The 17,958-nt window shown below is 39.7% G+C and overlaps 2 protein-coding genes across 2 annotated transcripts in view; one reads left to right on the top strand and one right to left on the bottom strand.

Moving 5' to 3' along the window:
- pigeon (gamma-secretase activating protein pigeon) overlaps positions 1-15,442 on the top strand; it is a 27,628-nt gene extending 12,186 nt beyond the window's left edge. The window contains exons 5-14 of the mRNA XM_074101880.1: positions 2,203-2,364; positions 3,070-3,250; positions 4,149-4,450; positions 5,071-5,250; positions 5,790-5,990; positions 6,306-6,476; positions 7,038-7,222; positions 8,678-8,892; positions 10,447-10,662; positions 14,519-15,442. Coding sequence (XP_073957981.1) covers positions 2,203-2,364; positions 3,070-3,250; positions 4,149-4,450; positions 5,071-5,250; positions 5,790-5,990; positions 6,306-6,476; positions 7,038-7,222; positions 8,678-8,892; positions 10,447-10,662; positions 14,519-14,664 — 1,959 coding nt within the window. The 3' untranslated portion in view covers positions 14,665-15,442. The remainder of the gene's footprint in view (positions 1-2,202; positions 2,365-3,069; positions 3,251-4,148; positions 4,451-5,070; positions 5,251-5,789; positions 5,991-6,305; positions 6,477-7,037; positions 7,223-8,677; positions 8,893-10,446; positions 10,663-14,518) is intronic.
- An 87-nt stretch (positions 15,443-15,529) lies between these two features.
- Positions 15,530-17,764, bottom strand: LOC141438155 (replication termination factor 2). Its single transcript, XM_074101881.1, has 4 exons — positions 17,490-17,764; positions 17,130-17,309; positions 16,668-16,877; positions 15,530-16,515 (listed from the first exon to the last, which is right to left on the bottom strand). The coding sequence occupies exons 1-4, from the start codon at positions 17,556-17,558 to the stop codon at positions 15,979-15,981; spliced, it is 996 nt and encodes a 331-aa protein (XP_073957982.1). The 5' UTR covers positions 17,559-17,764; the 3' UTR covers positions 15,530-15,978.
- Positions 17,765-17,958: the final 194 nt, after the last annotated feature.

Here is a 17,958-nt window from a genome sequence, read left to right on the forward strand (position 1 = left end):
CGTCGGTAAAACACGACAGCTAAAAAAAGTGCCAGTGACCAGGCCATGTCGGCATTCCGTGGCGAATATGGAACGATTTTCAGATATTATTTTGGTCGGCTGTGGCCGACCGTGGCGGTCAAAATGGTAATTGACCCGTTTAGTTTTGAATCGCCAGCGTGCTATACAGCACGTGGGAATACGTAAAAAATTGAAAATTTAAAATTTTGTAGGTTAGGTTAGGTTGGGTTAGAGATGAACTCTGTGCTATAAGAGTATTTTCTGTGATACAAACTTTAACGTGTCGTATTGTAGAACACCGCCATCTATAGGAGAATTAGGTAAACAAATGTTCCGCTGTACTCTTTACCATTCAACCACAAGGTGAGCACGGGGCCGGGCGCCGGAGTGGGGGAATCATTTGCGCCCCTGCGGTATTTTTTTTTGTAGGTATAAAACCCGCTTAATACGTGTAACAGGATTCCTCGCATAACGCTCCTTTTATATCAGTCCCTGCAACTTGAGGCATGTTTTCATACAATCATTTTTATCGTGCCTAATATGGTCTGAATACGATTCCTCATCCACGTCTTATACGCCATTTGTAAAATTATAGCATTATTTTCAGTACAATTTAGATTACAGCCAATTTTCGACTTACGCGGTATTGTTAGCTAAGCGATCATATTAAAATAACGATGCACTGCAAAAGTTCAATTATACATATTGAAGGTTAATATTTACATCGGAACAAGTTAAATTATAAATAATGTAACTTAATTAACACATTAAACTTCATGTATAACAGTATAATTCACCTACACAAAATTAGCGAAGGAAGATAACGTGCCCTGTCCCGTCCGTAGATGCTAAGTATTTGGTCAATGAAGTAGACATAGTTTGCATATTTGTCAACACCATTGTCATTCGACAATGTGTGACATCAAAAAGTAATACCAAATTTCAAGTCAATATTTGCTGACTGTCGAAACGATGAATGACATCGAAATAAAGTAGATTCTGTGTGAACATAACAATAGCATGTTTCGTGCATGGCACACCGCCATCTATCGAGAAAGGCATTAACTAATATGACACCCTTACTAACTCGGCATTTCAGTGTGCAAGGGAACGTGAGCTAAGGGAGAATACTATGAATAAATTGTTTGTTTCTCCAGCTCTAAAAATCGTTTAGTAGCCTTGGATATTTTTTTAAACGTTTAAAAATCAAATACTAGCCATAAAACTATAAACTCTGGCAAGTTTCCGTTGTTTCAGTACCTACATTAACGCATTCACTGCCATCTGACTTGACTTGACTGACCACAGGCAGGTGGCACTGTCGCACATGTGCGTTCAAAATGTATGAATTATTATGACAGCGGCGCTGGGGAAAGTTCCAAAAACGCAAATATGCGTCGGTGGCAGTAAATGCGTTAATAGTCGAACTCTAAATTTTTCTCTAGCTCTAAAATTTCTTAAATATGAACAAATTATAAAACCTAATCAACTTTAGATCTCTGTACCTATGTGCTGATAAATAAACTGATTGATTGATCGCCATATTGTGCCACGCCGGCTCCAGCGCTTGATCCACGTAGAGCGAGATTGTCTACACCGCTTCCGCGCCTCGCGAAAGCGCGTTATAATTTTACTCTACCCCACGCCATTTGGCGGCTAGAGCGACCACTCCTCTTGCTATACCCAAAGGCGCTGGCTGTATAGGTAGTGCTAAGAAAGTTGAACACACACAAGCTAACAAAAAGAACTGATTGCATAAAAGCAGAATGAAATGAATGAAGTAATGGCAAAATCATGCTGTCATACATGTTCTTGTTCTGACTTGAACTCTGGTAGGATTCGATTTGTAGCATTCGAACATGGCGGATGTAGACAATATCTAATTTTGCTATTTCTGTTTCTTTGGCTAGTTGAAGTATAATTTTGATAGTGTTTTATGCGGCGATTAACCTTAACAGTGAACAGTGATCACAAAATTCTATATTTCTCTCGTGTCTGACATTTTTTTAATGCGCAAGTTGTCTCCACGTGGTTTCTGGAATTTTTACTATCAAGTTGTCACCGTACAAAGTCCCTCTCAAAGAGAGTTTACTTTGACACTGGCGAAATTATCCTATTAATTTGGACAGAAAAGCCATATTTTAAAAGAGAAGAAGAACTGGTAGCACGACCTGTATCTTTACCGTCAGTTTGTTTATTTAGCTAAACATCCCGCTGAGCCTGCCGCACCTGAACGCTGCGAGCGCATGCGGTGCCTACGAGGACGACCCGGTGCCTCTCCGCGTGCACGACTGCTCGCTCGACCTGAGTATCGCGTGCCGCGCGCGCGGCGTGCTTTGCGTCATGCATCACTACTTGTACAAGGTTAGTGCTGATGAAATATAATAATTGACAAATAATTAAATACATATTAATATCATGTTCAAAGGCGAATTTGTCCCTTTACAGAATCTCTTCTATATTTTTTTCTCTTTTAATATATTTTGGTAGCAGCTGAAAATCAATTACGACGATCAATCAGAAACACTAATCTATTCATATAACGATCCGGCGGCGTCCCGCGCGCACGACTACTTGCCCACGCGCAGTAATAAAAGTTAGAAAATTAGAGATTTAGAAACAATAGTCCCGTTTTCTAAGTAAAGCATCATAGTTTTATTTTCTTGTTTGAGTTGCTTACTTAGATTTATAAGTAAACTTTGTATTTATTAAGTTATTTTGTAAAAATGAACATGAATAAATTATCATTAACATTCGCAGACTGCTTGTGAGTAAGAGGCAATTTCCTACAAATCTTGAATCTGATTTTTCAACTAATATTTTTTTTACTTTTTGCTGTGTACACTTACATATGTATACGGATTCTACCAAACCACATAAAACTACTTTTAATTTTGAATTTACCTGATCAAATTTGTAGTACAGCATACCACTAAAGCATCTACAGTCAAGTGCAAGGATATAGACCTTAATGTTAAGTGCATAAAGTCGTGTATACATATTTTTGTAACTTTAGCCGTGTCTCTATACTTTTGCACTTGACTGTACAATGGAGCTCATAATTTTCAGCCTTTAGACGACTCTACAAGTTCCCTCGTGCTGGAAGACAGTGCGGACCTGAAGGACTCAGGCGTGAACTTCGCTTATTCCATTACGGTGCTGCAGCACGGCGTGGTGGTACACAGTGTGGTGCCAGACTTGCCGTGGACACTGGCCAAGTCGCTGCGGCCGTCATACATTCTTTACAATGGTGAGAGTATTTTTAAGTTGTCTGTTGGGTTACGTTTCTATTACTTTAGAACTCCGCAATCACTCTAAAGCCCAGTTACGACCTCCAAGAAAACTCGTGCAAGTTGCATTACATTACGGCGCTTGATTCACTACTTCAATCTCGTAAACTTTACGGCCTCGCAGTGTATGGCAACTTGCACGAGTTTTCTTGCAGGTCTAAACTGGGTTTGGCTCTAGATAATGCAAAAATATTGAGAACTAGTTGATTAGGTACTAACTGTAACCTCCTAAATTCTATATAATGTCGAGGATTGCTTTTTTTTATTTTCTCAAGCTTTGAATATCGTACGTTATGCTACTGACCACAAGCTTTACCAACTCTATGTTATCCTTGTAAAGTGTCAACTACACCCTAAAGTGGTGTTTTTCTCTAGCTCTAAAATTTCTTAAATATGATTTAATAATGAGAATTCCCTTTTTTAATTGGAATACGTTTTACGAGCTTACCGAGTCCCATTCTTTCACTATGTATAATCAGTGGCGTAGCTAGGTAACCAAAGAGGCCCTGGGGCAAAAAATAAACTAGGGCCCCAACTAAACAATTTAAAATCGTTTGTTCCGTATTCGTCGTGTTCCGAATTCTACGTACTCCAGATTTGTCATTTATAGTTTGTAAGTCAAGAGTTCGAGGGGCCCCCTGAGCTTGAGAGCCCCGGGGCACTACCCCGTCTAACCCTCCGGTAGCTACGCCACTGTGTATAAAATTACTTAAACTGCTTAAAATTTAATGTTGAAAGCATTCTTTTTTTTTTTATTTTGTTTGCATATGCATATATTTGTATATAGTAGTGTATTAATGCTTAGAGAAAGGTTTTCACATAAAACAGCTACACTCGATTTTAATCATTTTTCGACAGACGATCACCTCTTAGTCCACATTCCGATGCTATTCACACACCTCATCGACATAAGCCCGAACCACGAACCTTGCTGCCACATAGTCATACCAACTGAAGAGACCAGCAGTGGACCCACCCTGGCCCCACTCCACGGTTGGGGCCCACACGCTATGGTGGACCTGAACACTCTTGATGTGGTGACATTAAGCATTTCGGAGAAGGATTTGGTAGCTGCCTTTAAGAGCACTGTGGCGGAGAATAAAATCGCTATTGTGCATTATTTGGTGCAGCATGAGGGCAATATCGAGTTGGCTGAAGAGGTATGACAATAATTAGACATATTCATTTTATTACAATTATTTGGTATCTGACTTTTGGAATCAGAAATAAATTCTTTATTGGAAATTCCTAAATACTATATATATTTGGGAATTAGTAAAATAGGTACTCGATCTGCGGCCCGGCGACGTTCTGGGAGCTGCCCGCCTGAAATAAAAATTGTCTTCATTTTCAACCTTTTTTAGTTTTAATGCTGTTGAAATTTAATGCAGCACCATTACTGCAACATATTTGTGGTACATACAGATAGTTAATAAATAAATGTCATGGGACATTCACACCAATTGACCTAATCCCAAAGCAATGCTTGTATCTTGTGTTGATACATACTTAAGTAGGTACGGTCGAACAAATTGAATCATGACCCAGGGTGGAACCTTTTAATAATCAATTTCACTATGATTTCCTTGACAAAAGTATGAGATGTCAACATGACTGCCCCGACCGGAATTCAAACCTAAGACCTCAAGTTCTGTAGTCAGGTTCTCGAATCACTAGACTATCCGGCCATCAAAAGTAGAAGGATCGGAGGAAGGATTTGTTTACCTGTCTACGTTATAGAAATATTTAGTTTGAATCAATTTTAACTCCTAAATTCCAGCTGATATCGTGGCTCTGCCTGAACCAGAAGCCTAATGACGGTAACGCGCTGCATCGCGTGATGCAAGAGTATCTGATAGCGAGCGCGTTCACACTGACGCGACGCTCGTTGCCCGCCAGTGCCGTGCCGCTGACGGATCTGCTAGCTAGCGTGCTCAACACAGAGTTACACGACGTTAAGGTAAGTTAGGCTAAGTTTTTCTAGGTCACATCCCGTACGCGTAAAGTAGGGATGATTTTTTAGGGATAGATTTAATGGAAGACAGGGAAGTTTGATTCATCGCCAACATATTATCAGCCTACGGTTCTATGTCTACGTCTAAGCATAGGCCTCCTCCATAGACCTCTAGTTGCTTCGGTCGGAAGTAACCTGCATCCACTCACCTGCGGATTTAACGAGCTCATTCGTCCATCTCGTTGGTGGATGTCCTACATTGCGTTTGCCGATCCGCAGTCTCCATCAGAGAACTTTTCGATCCCAATGGTCATCTGTTCTCCGTGCTATGTGGCCTGTATATTGTCACTTCAACGAGCTACTTCGCTTGGCTAAAAACCCGAGCACTGCTCTCTCCGTAGCTTGCTGGGCTCTGAGTCATCACTGACAAGACGCACTGGTTAAGGACTTTCGTCTTAAGGCACCCACTGAGGAATTTTGGGCGAAAACACGTTGCAGTTTTTCAAACGTTGCGTTACAAAAATAGGTATGTGTTGTTTGTATAGGTACGCGGCTACTGCGTGAGCGTGAGCCAGGAGCAGCTGTGGTGCGGCGCGAGTGTGGTGCTGGCGCCGCGGCAGCGCGTGTGCCAGTTCGCGGAGGACGCGTGGACGCGGCTCTGGCGCGCGCTGTCCGCGCCGCCGCCCGCGCGCGCTGACCCCACCGCCGTCACCGCGCGGCTGCGCGTCACTCTGCACTGCTACCAGGTGATGCCACAGTTTCAGGTCTCGACATGTCATACCAAAGCTCCCTCATACTTGGACTCATCGATGCCATATGCCTTAACAAACAGCGGGAGGTGGAAAATGGTAATGGTCTACCTACAACACGGCAAGTGGATACAAAAAATGCGAATAATTCGAAAAACTCATTCGGCTGTTTAAACGTGCTTACCCTTAAGAGTGCTCAAGACCACGGCCTCTGCATATTTCTGAGAAATCATATCCGCTGACAGATTTTATATCTAAATCTCTTGTATGTATGGACACATACGCTCAGTTAACGCTAACGTCACCCGACAGCCGGAGGCTCTGTCCCGCGGCAGCACGCCGCTGTCCCCGCTGGCGCCGGGCGGCGCGCTGGGGCTGTCGTCGCTGCCGGCGCGGCGCGTGTCCGTGTCCGCGCACGACGCGCTTCCCTTCGTCGAGCTGGACGTCTGTACTGCTAGCCGCCAGGAGCACGTCACTGCTGCGGTGAGTGATGATGATGATTGGTCTATGGATAGTTTGCTCCGTGCAGAACGAGCTGATACTGAGAAAACATAATCGCACATATATAAAACAGGATCTACTAACTGGGTCAAAATTCTTTTCGTTGAATTGGGTTGCAGTGTAAACATAATAGTACCTGCATGGACTGAAACTTGTGAACATTGCATCTAGGACTTTCTAGGATCATATTTTATAGTTACAGTAGGTACCGACGCCAGGGAGGAGAGAGACTCATCGTCAAAAGATAAAAATGCATATGAGTTGCATATAACGCTATGACATATCTTTGGAAATACAGTCATTGCCGAAAACAATGCGCCGCAAGAAACTTAACTTTTTTTTGTTCTCCAGCGACTGGCCAAACATAACTGCAGACAGGCCGAGTGGGAAATCCAGCTTTGCATTATTAGTGGAGCATTACCCCAGGCTAATAAAAAAATCTAATTACAATATCAGTCCTCAAAACAAAATTTATGGATAATTACAGTAATGTTAACTACGAAAGACCCTCTTACTAGATTGTGGTCCTCCCACACCGCACAGAACCTGCGCAGTGTGAGCACGCACCTGATGCGCGGCGCGAGCGGCGAGCGCGCAGAGAGCAGCGTGCACGCCACGGCCACGCGCTACGTGTCGGCGCAGCTGGACGCCTCGCGCGCGCTCTGCCGCGCCGTCTGCAAGGCGGTCGCCGCCACCGCAAACAATCACCAGAGGGGATTCGTATTCGTGTACGGTGGTCGTGTGCCGGTTTTTTGTTTGCAGAATGTTGGTTCACGATTTTTTTTAAGAGGCGATTCGGGAAATTTGAGCGTTGGTAAAGTTAGAGTGGCAGAAATGATTTGGCTTGAATTTGTTTTTAGGCGAGCGGATGAAACTTGGAGTGAACAATCATTATATCAAGTTACTTGATTCAATTTAATTTTTGGCAATATAGCATCGATACCGTACTATAGATGATTTTGCCAGTATCGAGGTTCAAGAAGACACTAATGGAATTTATTTAAATATTTTAGCACATGATTATATCTATCAGAGAGTAGAGCATAAATACGTTCTTCATACAAGGCTATTATGTTTCAAGCTAGCTTTAACTAATTTAGCGTTGAGAAAGGTCAAATAAATAGAAAGCCAAATTTTCGAGTAAAATTTCGAGCTCTAGAAATTTGTGTCTTATTTTTGTTCACTTTTGAATAAAAATTCGAGCGCTAGAAACTGCCTCTGACTTATGCTCATACAAATTAGTATATCGTCTTTAATTAAAAAATGAACGCGTATTGTATACAGCAACAGTTTTGTTTTTTTAAATCCAAATATCGATCGATACTCTTAAAGAAACCGTTAATCAACAATTGTTTCCAGTTTATTTGAGGTCTTCTTGGTTTTTGTTTTGTTTGTCGTAGCGCTTTTTCATTGGAGTTCGTGTTCATGTCATTTGGTTCATTCGTTTTTTGGTTTTTCATTTGTTGTGTGTCTTTTTATTTTGTTTTATTTTTTTCAAGGATTTGGTTTTGCTTTTCAGTGTGGGTCATCTTCATCTGTGTTTAATAATTACGACATCAATTGGTGTTGAATTTTAAATTCTGTTTTCATATGACTTGTATTACAATTTAAATTGAAGTGTCTTTATATGCTACTGAACCGATTTCGCTGTTTTTTTATAAATATTACTAGATAGAGTTTCGATGGAAGATGAAAATTAATGACTTATTTTATTATTTACCTATCAAGGCAATATGTCTAAATACTTTTGATATATTTTTAATATAGATTTAATTGTACTATTGTACCGTTTTTGTCAAACTTAAAACCTAAATTTGCAAAAAGGGGCTCCGAAGCGGTAACGTTTCGTGTGCTCTGCCTACCCCATTTAAGAATACAGGCGTGATGTTTGTGTGTGTGTGTGTACAATTAATTGAAACGGATAAACTGCGCAGAAGCAAGTCGAGTTTATCTATTTTATTTCAACATTAGCTGAATAAATTTAATTGATCACTAAAAATTGCTCAAATTACCTTAAGACTTACGTAAAGTACGATTCGGAACGGGGACTTATATTATAAGAAACGTTCGCTATCTGTGGTATAGCCACAGACTAGATATAGTTATGTGGATAGCTGAACCATTACAAGTACCTAACGCCAGACTGTATATAAAGATTTATCGTATCTTCTTATCCTTTCCAGCGACGAAATGGATCCGACGCACGCCTTCATCGTGTTCAAGGTGTTAGAGCAGTACTACCTCGCGGCTGACAGCATCGCGTTTCCCTTGCCGCAGGGCTTCAGCTCGTTCTTTACGTACCTAGGGCACAAAGCGCTGCCTTTCCACGCGTTCACGCAGTACGTGCATCGGGGCGTGTTTGAGCTGCAAATTGACGTCATGAAGGCTATTATAGCTGGTGAGTTGGGAAACGTGATTTAATGCAAAGTTATTGAGTATATAACTGTTTTGGAAATACATCCTCCAATCGATCCCCAGTTCGTCATCGAATGACTGATTTTCAAGTTCCCAATCCGCATTGGGCCTGCATGGGAACTTCGGCCAAAGCCCTCTCGTGTGCCGTCCCGTCCCGTCTGCTTCTGCAGTGAGACGTATAGGCCGAGATGATGATGATGATGTAACTCCACTCGAATGAGGTCAGAAAATTATAGTGCGACAAAATTATCACTCAAATAAAAATTTCAACAGTTTAGTAAAATTATTTAACGCTGTAATTTTCACAGAATTATTTATTACTTTTGAGTAGTTTTCACAGATATTTGAATAATCGGCCCCCTGGATTCGATTTCTAGCTCCGGCTATGCTTTTCGTTTTTTTTCCAATGTGTTTCAAGTTTCTGTATATATTCAAAACAGTCGCGCGCGAACCGCTGAACGCTATCTGCATGATAAATAAAAAAAAATGTTACTTGTTGTATTTTAGTTTGAGATTTGAGTACTGACTCTCCAATGTACGAGATTATAATATGTAGTTCCAATAATATACATAGATGGCGCTAACAATACTAATCTATAATTTGAAAATGTGATATTTTTAGAACATGATTTTTAACAGAATTAAGCAACAACAAATCATAAAGTATAAGCCTATGGCCATTTCGTGCATTGTGTCCCTTTGCTAACTCAGTCGGTAAAGAAGCGTTAGTTTCTGGTTCCAAATCTATATAACAGATGGCGTTAGTTCATCTACAATCGAAAAAGTTTTTGAAGATAAGACGTTGAGCACTCGAAACAAGTGTTGTGTAATAGCGTGTTTCTAAACGTAAATATAAAATGTATTAGTTAGATAAAACTTTATGAAGTTAGTTATTTATAAGTCCGCTAAATCATAGTTAACCAGGTCAGGATATAATGTGAAATACATGTGTCCAAATACTTTTACGATTTGTTTTTGGGTTACAATTTATAGTTTCATTTGACTATTTAAATTATAATGAAACATAAATTAGTATACTCATTAATATATTCAGTACGCTTTTTATTATTTAAGCAGTCGGGTATAAAGTTATTACCGCCATCTATTGGATGCACGCTAAAGCTAAGAAAGTAGTATAATACCACTAACAAAAAACTCTTTCTTACCGAAAGAGTTGACTTCTGATTGGCTTGATCTTAGACGAGGATTTTACTTTATGCACTAGAGGACTAGAGCATAAAAATTCATTTATGTCGCTTAGATAGCATAAGTACAAAGTTTACGAGCATGAAGAGATAAAAAAAAGTTTGCAAAACTACACAGATTTTCAGTACCTTCGAATAGTATTTTCAAGTGTTATTATTTCTAATCAGTCCTTTATTTGGTCAAACCACTAAAGTTGCACCATTTACAATACAATTACTCTTTATGTAAATAGTAAGCGACACAGAAAACAGGTACCTACATAGAGCACCTTACAAGGTAAGCAAAAGGCGGCCTTATCGCTTTTAAAAAGAGTAATCGTTTAACATTCTAGCCCCCGACGACAGCAGCACGACAGTGAACAACAAGCTCCGTCTGATCCAGCTGATCGGCGAGGGGCGCGCGCGGCGCACCCTGGCGGCGTGGGGGCACCGCGCGGCGCTGGCTCTGCGCGCGCGCGACCACGCCGCGGCGCTCCTCAGCGGCGGCGGCGGCGGCGGCTGCGGCGGCGGCCCGCGCGACCGCCGCCCCAGACCGCCCAGGGAGACCGGTGAGGGAATCACCCCTAACAGAACCCTACGAATATTATAAATGTGAAAGTTTGTGAAGATGTTTGGATGTTTGTTACTCAATCACGCAGTAACAGCTGAACGGATTTACCGGAAACTTGGCGTACAGATAGACAAAGATCTGCATTGAGACATAAGATACTTGATATGCCGATAATGCGTTCCCGTGGGATAATATTTTAAGTTTAAACAAGAATAGAGGGCGCTGTCCAAGAACGGTGACGTACCGTACCTCGGCTCTCAAGATGACGTGTTAACTTCGTTTGTAATCAATAGATGGCGTTCTGCGAGCGAACGGTGTCTTTTCAAATTGTTACCGTAACCTTTCGAGCCAAACTCTAAATGAAATGAAATGATTTATTGAATCAGGTGTTACTTTGCGGAAGTCCATATCAATAAACTAAAATAAATTACTTTGCTCACCCGCGACCGCATGGTAGCTAAGTCTATGAAACAAGTATGCGTCCATGCAGCTCCTCCACCTCCACACTGTAAGAACACACACAAAACCAACCATCACTACCACACCACCACACTAAAGATGAACCGCGCCAGAGTTCGGGAGTGGAGGCCCGTGACGTGACGCTGTGTTAAAAATACAAGTTTTTTTTTTAGATTACTGTACATTTACACTGCTTCCAAATGATACATTATTTATGTCAACAAACATAATATAGTATAAAAAGAAACGATAACAATTATATAGATTAAAACATATCTAAACCCTGTATCTCTCCTACCCGGGGCATCGTGCCTAGCATGCTTGCGGCATTCCCTCGCTGCACGGCTCAGCTCAGCCTCTGAGCATAAAAAGACCCGGCCCTGGGGTCGCCAGAGACGCCAACTAGTTTATCCGACACCTCGCGAACAAATTTTTTGGTGTTTGATGACCACGGTCCTAAAGTTCCGTAAACTGTACATTTTGTTGTCATAAAAATTACATTTCCGTACCAAGTCAATACCATAAACCGTTAAAAAGTTTCCTGATGCGCAAGCCGAACATACATATGCTAAATTTCAGCTCAATCAGATGCCAGGGAGGAAGTAGTCGTAGAATGGGCTGTAAATTCTGTAACAACAGTTTATTTCATAAACAAACATATAAACATTTTTAATACGACCTTTTTGGTTGCCGTCTTACGTACCTATGTAAACAAAAATTCAAAATTCATGTTAATCCGACCGATAGAACTGGGTCAAATTTAATTAGCAAGATTTAATTAGATACACCCTCAGGACACGTGAAACTAAATAAATAATTGTAAATAAGAAGAAATAGAAAAGAAACAATCATAGCAAGTTGCTGTAAATGTACACTTTTCTGTATATCGTTCCTAGATGGCGGTAGTGGGCAACTTCCTACACAATTTGTCTTATTTTTAAACTAGTAATTGAGCCACCAAGCTTTGCTCAGAGCTTAGTTTTGTTAAATCGTATTTTCTTTTGAATAGCTGCCGTATGTAAATAGGCTTGAAACAAAATAACCGTTATGAAAAAAAAACGGGTACTAACGTCCATGGTACATGGTAACAGGTACTAGTAGCGCCATCTAGTTTCTGCGAAGCGATGTCGCACTTTATCTTAGAAAACTTATCCCCATTTCCGTATTATTTCCCCAAAGTACGTAAAACTAAATGTGTTTAATCCAAAGTTTATTTTGGAAATGAGAATATCTTGGAACTATGTCAGTTTCATTCTGAACGTGCGAAAATTTTATAATATCGTTTTATATATTGACGTAACTGTACGGTACTTGATACTTGAAAGGGTTTTGGGGACAAACACTCGATCTAGCTTGGCCTTATCAGAAAAAAAAGCGTGCTTTCTAGATTTTATACGCTTTTCTTGGGGCTTAATTTCACGCGCAAAAACAATGTCAATTTCAATAGTTCCGTCAACTAGATGGTTCTGTAGTACAGTGGTGAACTAGCAAACTGAAAGAAAAAGTTTTAAATCTATGTCGAGCAAGACTTACCCTTGCCTGACTTGCCCATCACAACCATCTATTAAATTAATTGACAAATAAAGTAGTTATACAAAAAATTACTAATCTGCTATTCAGACTAAATTTTAAAAGATTTCCAACTTACTTACTTTACTTACTTTTGAGTGTCTAAGGGTGAATAACTACTGCCCTCTATTATTTAATATTAAAAACTTACGTCGTTGCATTTTGCACACTACCGTGTAGCGTACCTAGATGGCGTTTGTGAGCAACTTCCTACACGTCTTACCAATACCCTTTCCAATATTTTTTTGTATTACAAACTAGTATTAGTAGAAGTATTGTTTTTGTGTTTATTTTTTATATTTATAGGTGTAGGTATGCTTGCAAAACATACAATGAGGGTTTTTTGGCAGGCGAAATATCGCTAGATGGCGTTAGTATCGTGAGGTCGGTTTGCATCACAATCTTGCTGCGATTGGCCACGTAGTTATTCAACCAATCACAGATGCGGCACAAATGTCAAAGTTGTCAAATGCACTTTCCGATACTAGCGCCAACTAGAAACCCACACTGTATTAGGAATTTCTGTAATACAACGGTTCTTTTCCCAGACCGTCGTTTTGTATGGTTAACAACTAAAGGTTAGAGACAAATTTTTGAACTCTATCCCTGTATCGTGCCAATGAGGGCTATCGCGAATGAATTCGCCGCTAGAGGCGCTAGTGTAGCGTGAGGTCTCCGAAATGTCAAATCTCATAGTTTTTGGGTGAGCTACGCGGGTTTATTTATAATAAGAATTTTTTTGTGAATATTTTGCATATCTGAAATTAATTATGGCAATTATGCGTTCCGGGGCAATGAATGTCTGTGTTTTGAGACAGTTTTGTCTTTCGGAAACTTTGTCCTCCCTTTTTTCCGAACAAAACGGGACTATGGAACACCGTGGTTGCTCGATATTTTTATGGTACGGTTTTAAGGTGTATTAAATATGATTTTAATCTAAACTTTGTTTCACGCCCGTAATAACAGACTTTGAAAGCCATAGTTAAAAACCTCACGCAACAGTGCGCCATCTAGTGAGACAAAAAACGATAGCCCTCATTACACGCGATTGTACTCACAAACAAAAAACAAGGAGAGGTTAAGTTGACCAACATGCAAACTCAATACTTTACTGTATAGCGTACCTAGATGGCGTTAGTAGTCACTATTATGCTACGATAATGGATACAAAGTTAATTTTATTTGTGTCTCTGCTACAAATCATGCACCACAACTGTGTCTATATGCGATACATAATTGTATTCATGCAAAAACAGCCCTCTTCTTGCTCATCAAACAATACAAAGATTGAGTAAAAGATGTTAAATAGATGGCGCTACAGTAGCAAGTGGGTAAATTCTAAGCTTTTTAGTAAAATATTTAGACAGATGACGAAAATTCAATCATTCTTCGCAGTTATTTTAAGAAGATATCATTATTTACTAAATTGTTTTAGACACTCTTGGCAAGAGTCTCTTGCTACTCTAGCGCCAATAAGGAGAGTACATTAGTTAACAACCACCCGAGCAAACGTGCGTTAGCATATGAAACGAATAGCATACAATTAAATCTAAAATAATTAAATGTTCGCGTATCACTTCAGAATTTATTTCGACAATTCTTTTTTTGATGTACCTATTTATAATTGTCAGGAGAATGTTTGTATGAGACAAAGATGATAACCATTTTGTATCTTCATGAAAAAGTGAAACAGAAGATGCTTGCTGGGTAGATTTAGTCTCATTTTCGTCACAACGCGTGCGAACCCGGGGTGGGCTAGTGTCATATAATTTTACTTGTTTTTTTTTAAATTGAAAAACTGAAAATTATAGTTTTCTTTGTTCCAGGTATCGCAGCCTTGCCATCGGGAGAGCGACTGTCTCCGCTCGACACTTTCCTGGACCTCCTCACAGCGAAAGCTTCTCTCAACGAGTTGGACTTCAACCTAATCATCGAAGCTACCCTAGCCTTGGTGCATGACGCTAGCGGTTAACAGATGGCGCTGATTCTTATATAGATGTAGTAGAGCTAACATATTCGTCACTAGATACGTTTTGTACTGTTGGGTCCAGTGAGCACTCAAAACGTCAATTTTTTAAAATGTCTAAGACCTTATTTATTTTATTCTGGAATTTGATCAGAATAAGTACATCAGAGACAGGTATTTGGATGGTATGGGTTTGTTGACTGGAGGCGTAAAATGTGATTCTGAGTCGATGCAGCCGCCGAGTCGCGCAAACATGTCGAGCTAAACTCGATTTAAGACGTGAGTTATCCGTTACAATATCACTTAATGAGTGAGTCACTCACTGTAGTTTCATGTTCAATAATATGTCTACTCTATCCAAACATCCATTCTGCCAAAAGATTCATTCTATTGAAACGTATGCTGTCACAACTTCCATCTAATCAAATGGTCCGCCCCCCCAGTCGGATGTCAGCCAACGACTAACAAATTTACAAATAAATTAGTTAGCCGTTGTTGCCCAGGGTGCACCATGCCCAGGCGTCACCCTTCCCCACCCCATGAGGATTAAAGCCTCGGATAGAAGGGAGTTGTAACGTCCAAGCACTTGGGGAGGTTTCCAACGTTGCACCCCATTCGTTTTTTTTTCTTATTTTTTTTTATATCTGTTTATTTATATCTAAAATTATAATAACTTTTACTAGTAAGACCATAATTCTTTACATTCCAATTTAGATTGACAATCCAAGTTTTATTTCCAAAGATAAATAACATAATTAATGATAAGCACAAAATTAATTAATAACCCACTTCGATAAAATACCATGATTCTATGTGCAATTTCTAGTGCAATATTATGTTATAAGCTTAATTAAAATAAATTAACACAAAATTGTATTTTATTTCATTTATTCATAAATATCAAATACATTATTAATAACGGGCTGTTGATCTTGATTACTGAGAAATTATTTTCTCCTCTATTACTCTACAGTGAAATCAGGGAACCAATTTTTGAAATCATCACTCTAGTGGTGTAAAACTTGTCTGAAGGTGAAATACGAGTAGAAAAGAAAATTACAGCAAATGGACTAATAATTAACTTTGGCTGTAGTTTTATAGCAATATTATACAGATTTTCACCACATTCACAAAGCTGTTCTCGATTGATGTTATTTCAAGAATGGGCCCCAGGACGTGTGAGAATACCTGCATTTTAATGAAAACTAGGTTTGCACAAATATTCAAAACATCTGCCAATCTATCTGCGATGTCTCGAGTGCAGCAGAGCTGGGCAAATACTGTACTGTCCGCTACATATGATGACACCAGCATTCAAATTTAATTATAAAATGGGTTGTATGTAACCCAGTGGGCTCTCTGCTGGTTTTGGTCACTTGTGTGCGAAGTAAACAACGACTTGTACACTTCAGAACTCTGAGGGTCTTTCGCTATACTGTAATCCTTCTTTGTCTTCTTATATGATGGGTCTTGGATCAAATCATTAGAACCAAAAGCCCTTTTGTTTGACCCAAAGTGACCTCGGGGTACTTTATTAGGATTATATTTGGGTAGAGACAGTGGTATAGTTTCAATTTCTTTTTTAAATGCCTGGCTGGACCCTGCCTCGGGTTCTATCTTGATTTCAGATTTTTTTATAGTTGACTCAGATTGTTCTTCGGAGGTACCTGTGCTGGTAGAATTAGTAATTGTGCTAGAAGCACTAGTAACTGTTTCAATTTTGATAGCTTTTTCTGCTTTGGATTTCTTAGTCTTCCTGTTTGCAAGCCGTGTTGCCATTTTCACTTTGAGAAGTTCGATGTCATCCTCAGTTCCGTTGAGGACTACAACGTCATTGTCCGTGAAGGGTTGTTGACACTGTAAGAGACAAAAGCATGTCAAGGCAAGAACAAAAAGATGAAGTTCAATTGGAAGTTTCATATTTTTTATTTTTATTAGTTAATCAAAAATTAACACAAAATACTCATTATTAATTCCAGTCATCAGCCAGTTGGAATTATATTACTTACCATATGGCAAAGGTTCTGCTTCACCTCCTTCAGGGCTCTCTCAGCGAGCACACAGCCACAGCTCCAGAGGAACACAAAGCGGAACTTGCCAGTCATCTCAATGCCGCTGATCGGGCAGATGTATGGGGCACTGCCTTCACCTACCGCTCCATCTGTGTGCTCCGTGGCAACATATGCTGGGTTTTTAACAAGCTTCAAGTCTTTGATATCCTGAAATGTGTGAAAGAATAGGTTAAAAGTTTTGTTCACTATAGCAAATATAACAGTTTTTAATTATTCACGGTTTATTCGTTAATAGAATATGTCTGCCAAATTTCAAGTCTAGTGTTTTAGGCCGATGATTTATTTAAGCTGTGAGTTGTCTGTCAGTCAGTCACATTACTCTTCTACAAGTACTGATGAATAAATTAATGGATTCTTGGAACATAATTTGTATTGTATATTATGTAGTGTGTTGCATACCTTCATATTCTTAATGTGGCTAATAGAGTCTGGCTTCGTGTCTTTGTCGAGCAGCGCTTCGAGCACGGAGCTCTTGCTGTAGAGGCGGCCGAGAGCGCACGCCACCACGGGAGCCTGCAGGGGCTGCTGCGAAAGCGCGCAGTTCCGCCATTTGAACGACCGCTCTGCATCTTTGTCTTTCTAAAAAGCAACAAAAATTATGTTAACCAGTTGTTTGATCAAATTTCCGATCGGTCTAGAAGATTCGAGAAGCTATTAAGATTAGGAAGGCTCCTTAAGTATCATAAATGTCGGTTTAAAGTAACATTTAAATACATATATGTATAATAATAGAAAATATTCTATTTGTACTGTAAGTACCTGTTCTGGTTTCTTCTTCACACGAACGAGCTCATCTCGACGTGGGATAGTGCCACCATCGCAACCCATTTTGTAGTAGAGTTTTAGATGTAGAAAAAATTTACACAACACTAAATGAATCTATTCTTATAAGTGAAAAAGTGGAGTGAAATTGCTCAAAATTGACAAACAACACACAGACCACTGAGACACTATGAATAAAGCGAATAAATAAAGTGAATATGACGTGAGCACTGGACTGGACAGATTGATACTTGCCAGCGAAATAAACACGTACAATACGTAGTATCTCTTATTAGTCTGTGGAAATAAATCAAGCTGAAGAATCCTCCCGCCGCCTCACTGACCTATTGAAAAACACAAATTGCTTCGTTCCTCTCTACGCTCTCTACAAATATATCAAAAATACAATTGGAAAAATATAGTGAAATAAGTGAATTCAAGTGATCAAAAACAAAGACTTCTAAAA

Source organism: Choristoneura fumiferana, chromosome 18, assembly GCF_025370935.1.
Source record: "Choristoneura fumiferana chromosome 18, NRCan_CFum_1, whole genome shotgun sequence".
NCBI classification, from domain to species: Eukaryota; Metazoa; Arthropoda; class Insecta; order Lepidoptera; family Tortricidae; genus Choristoneura; species Choristoneura fumiferana.

Bases quoted from the DNA above. Each gene is read 5' to 3' on its own strand.
- LOC141438155 (XM_074101881.1), bottom strand. From the start codon at position 17,558: ATGGGTTGCGATGGTGGCACTATCCCACGTCGAGATGAGCTCGTTCGT. The intron at 16,878-17,129 runs GTATGCAACACA...CACACATTTCAG, and splicing joins GCCACATTAAGAATATGAAG to GATATCAAAGACTTGAAGCT. The intron at 16,516-16,667 runs GTAAGTAATATA...TGTCTCTTACAG, and splicing joins AGCAGAACCTTTGCCATATG to TGTCAACAACCCTTCACGGA.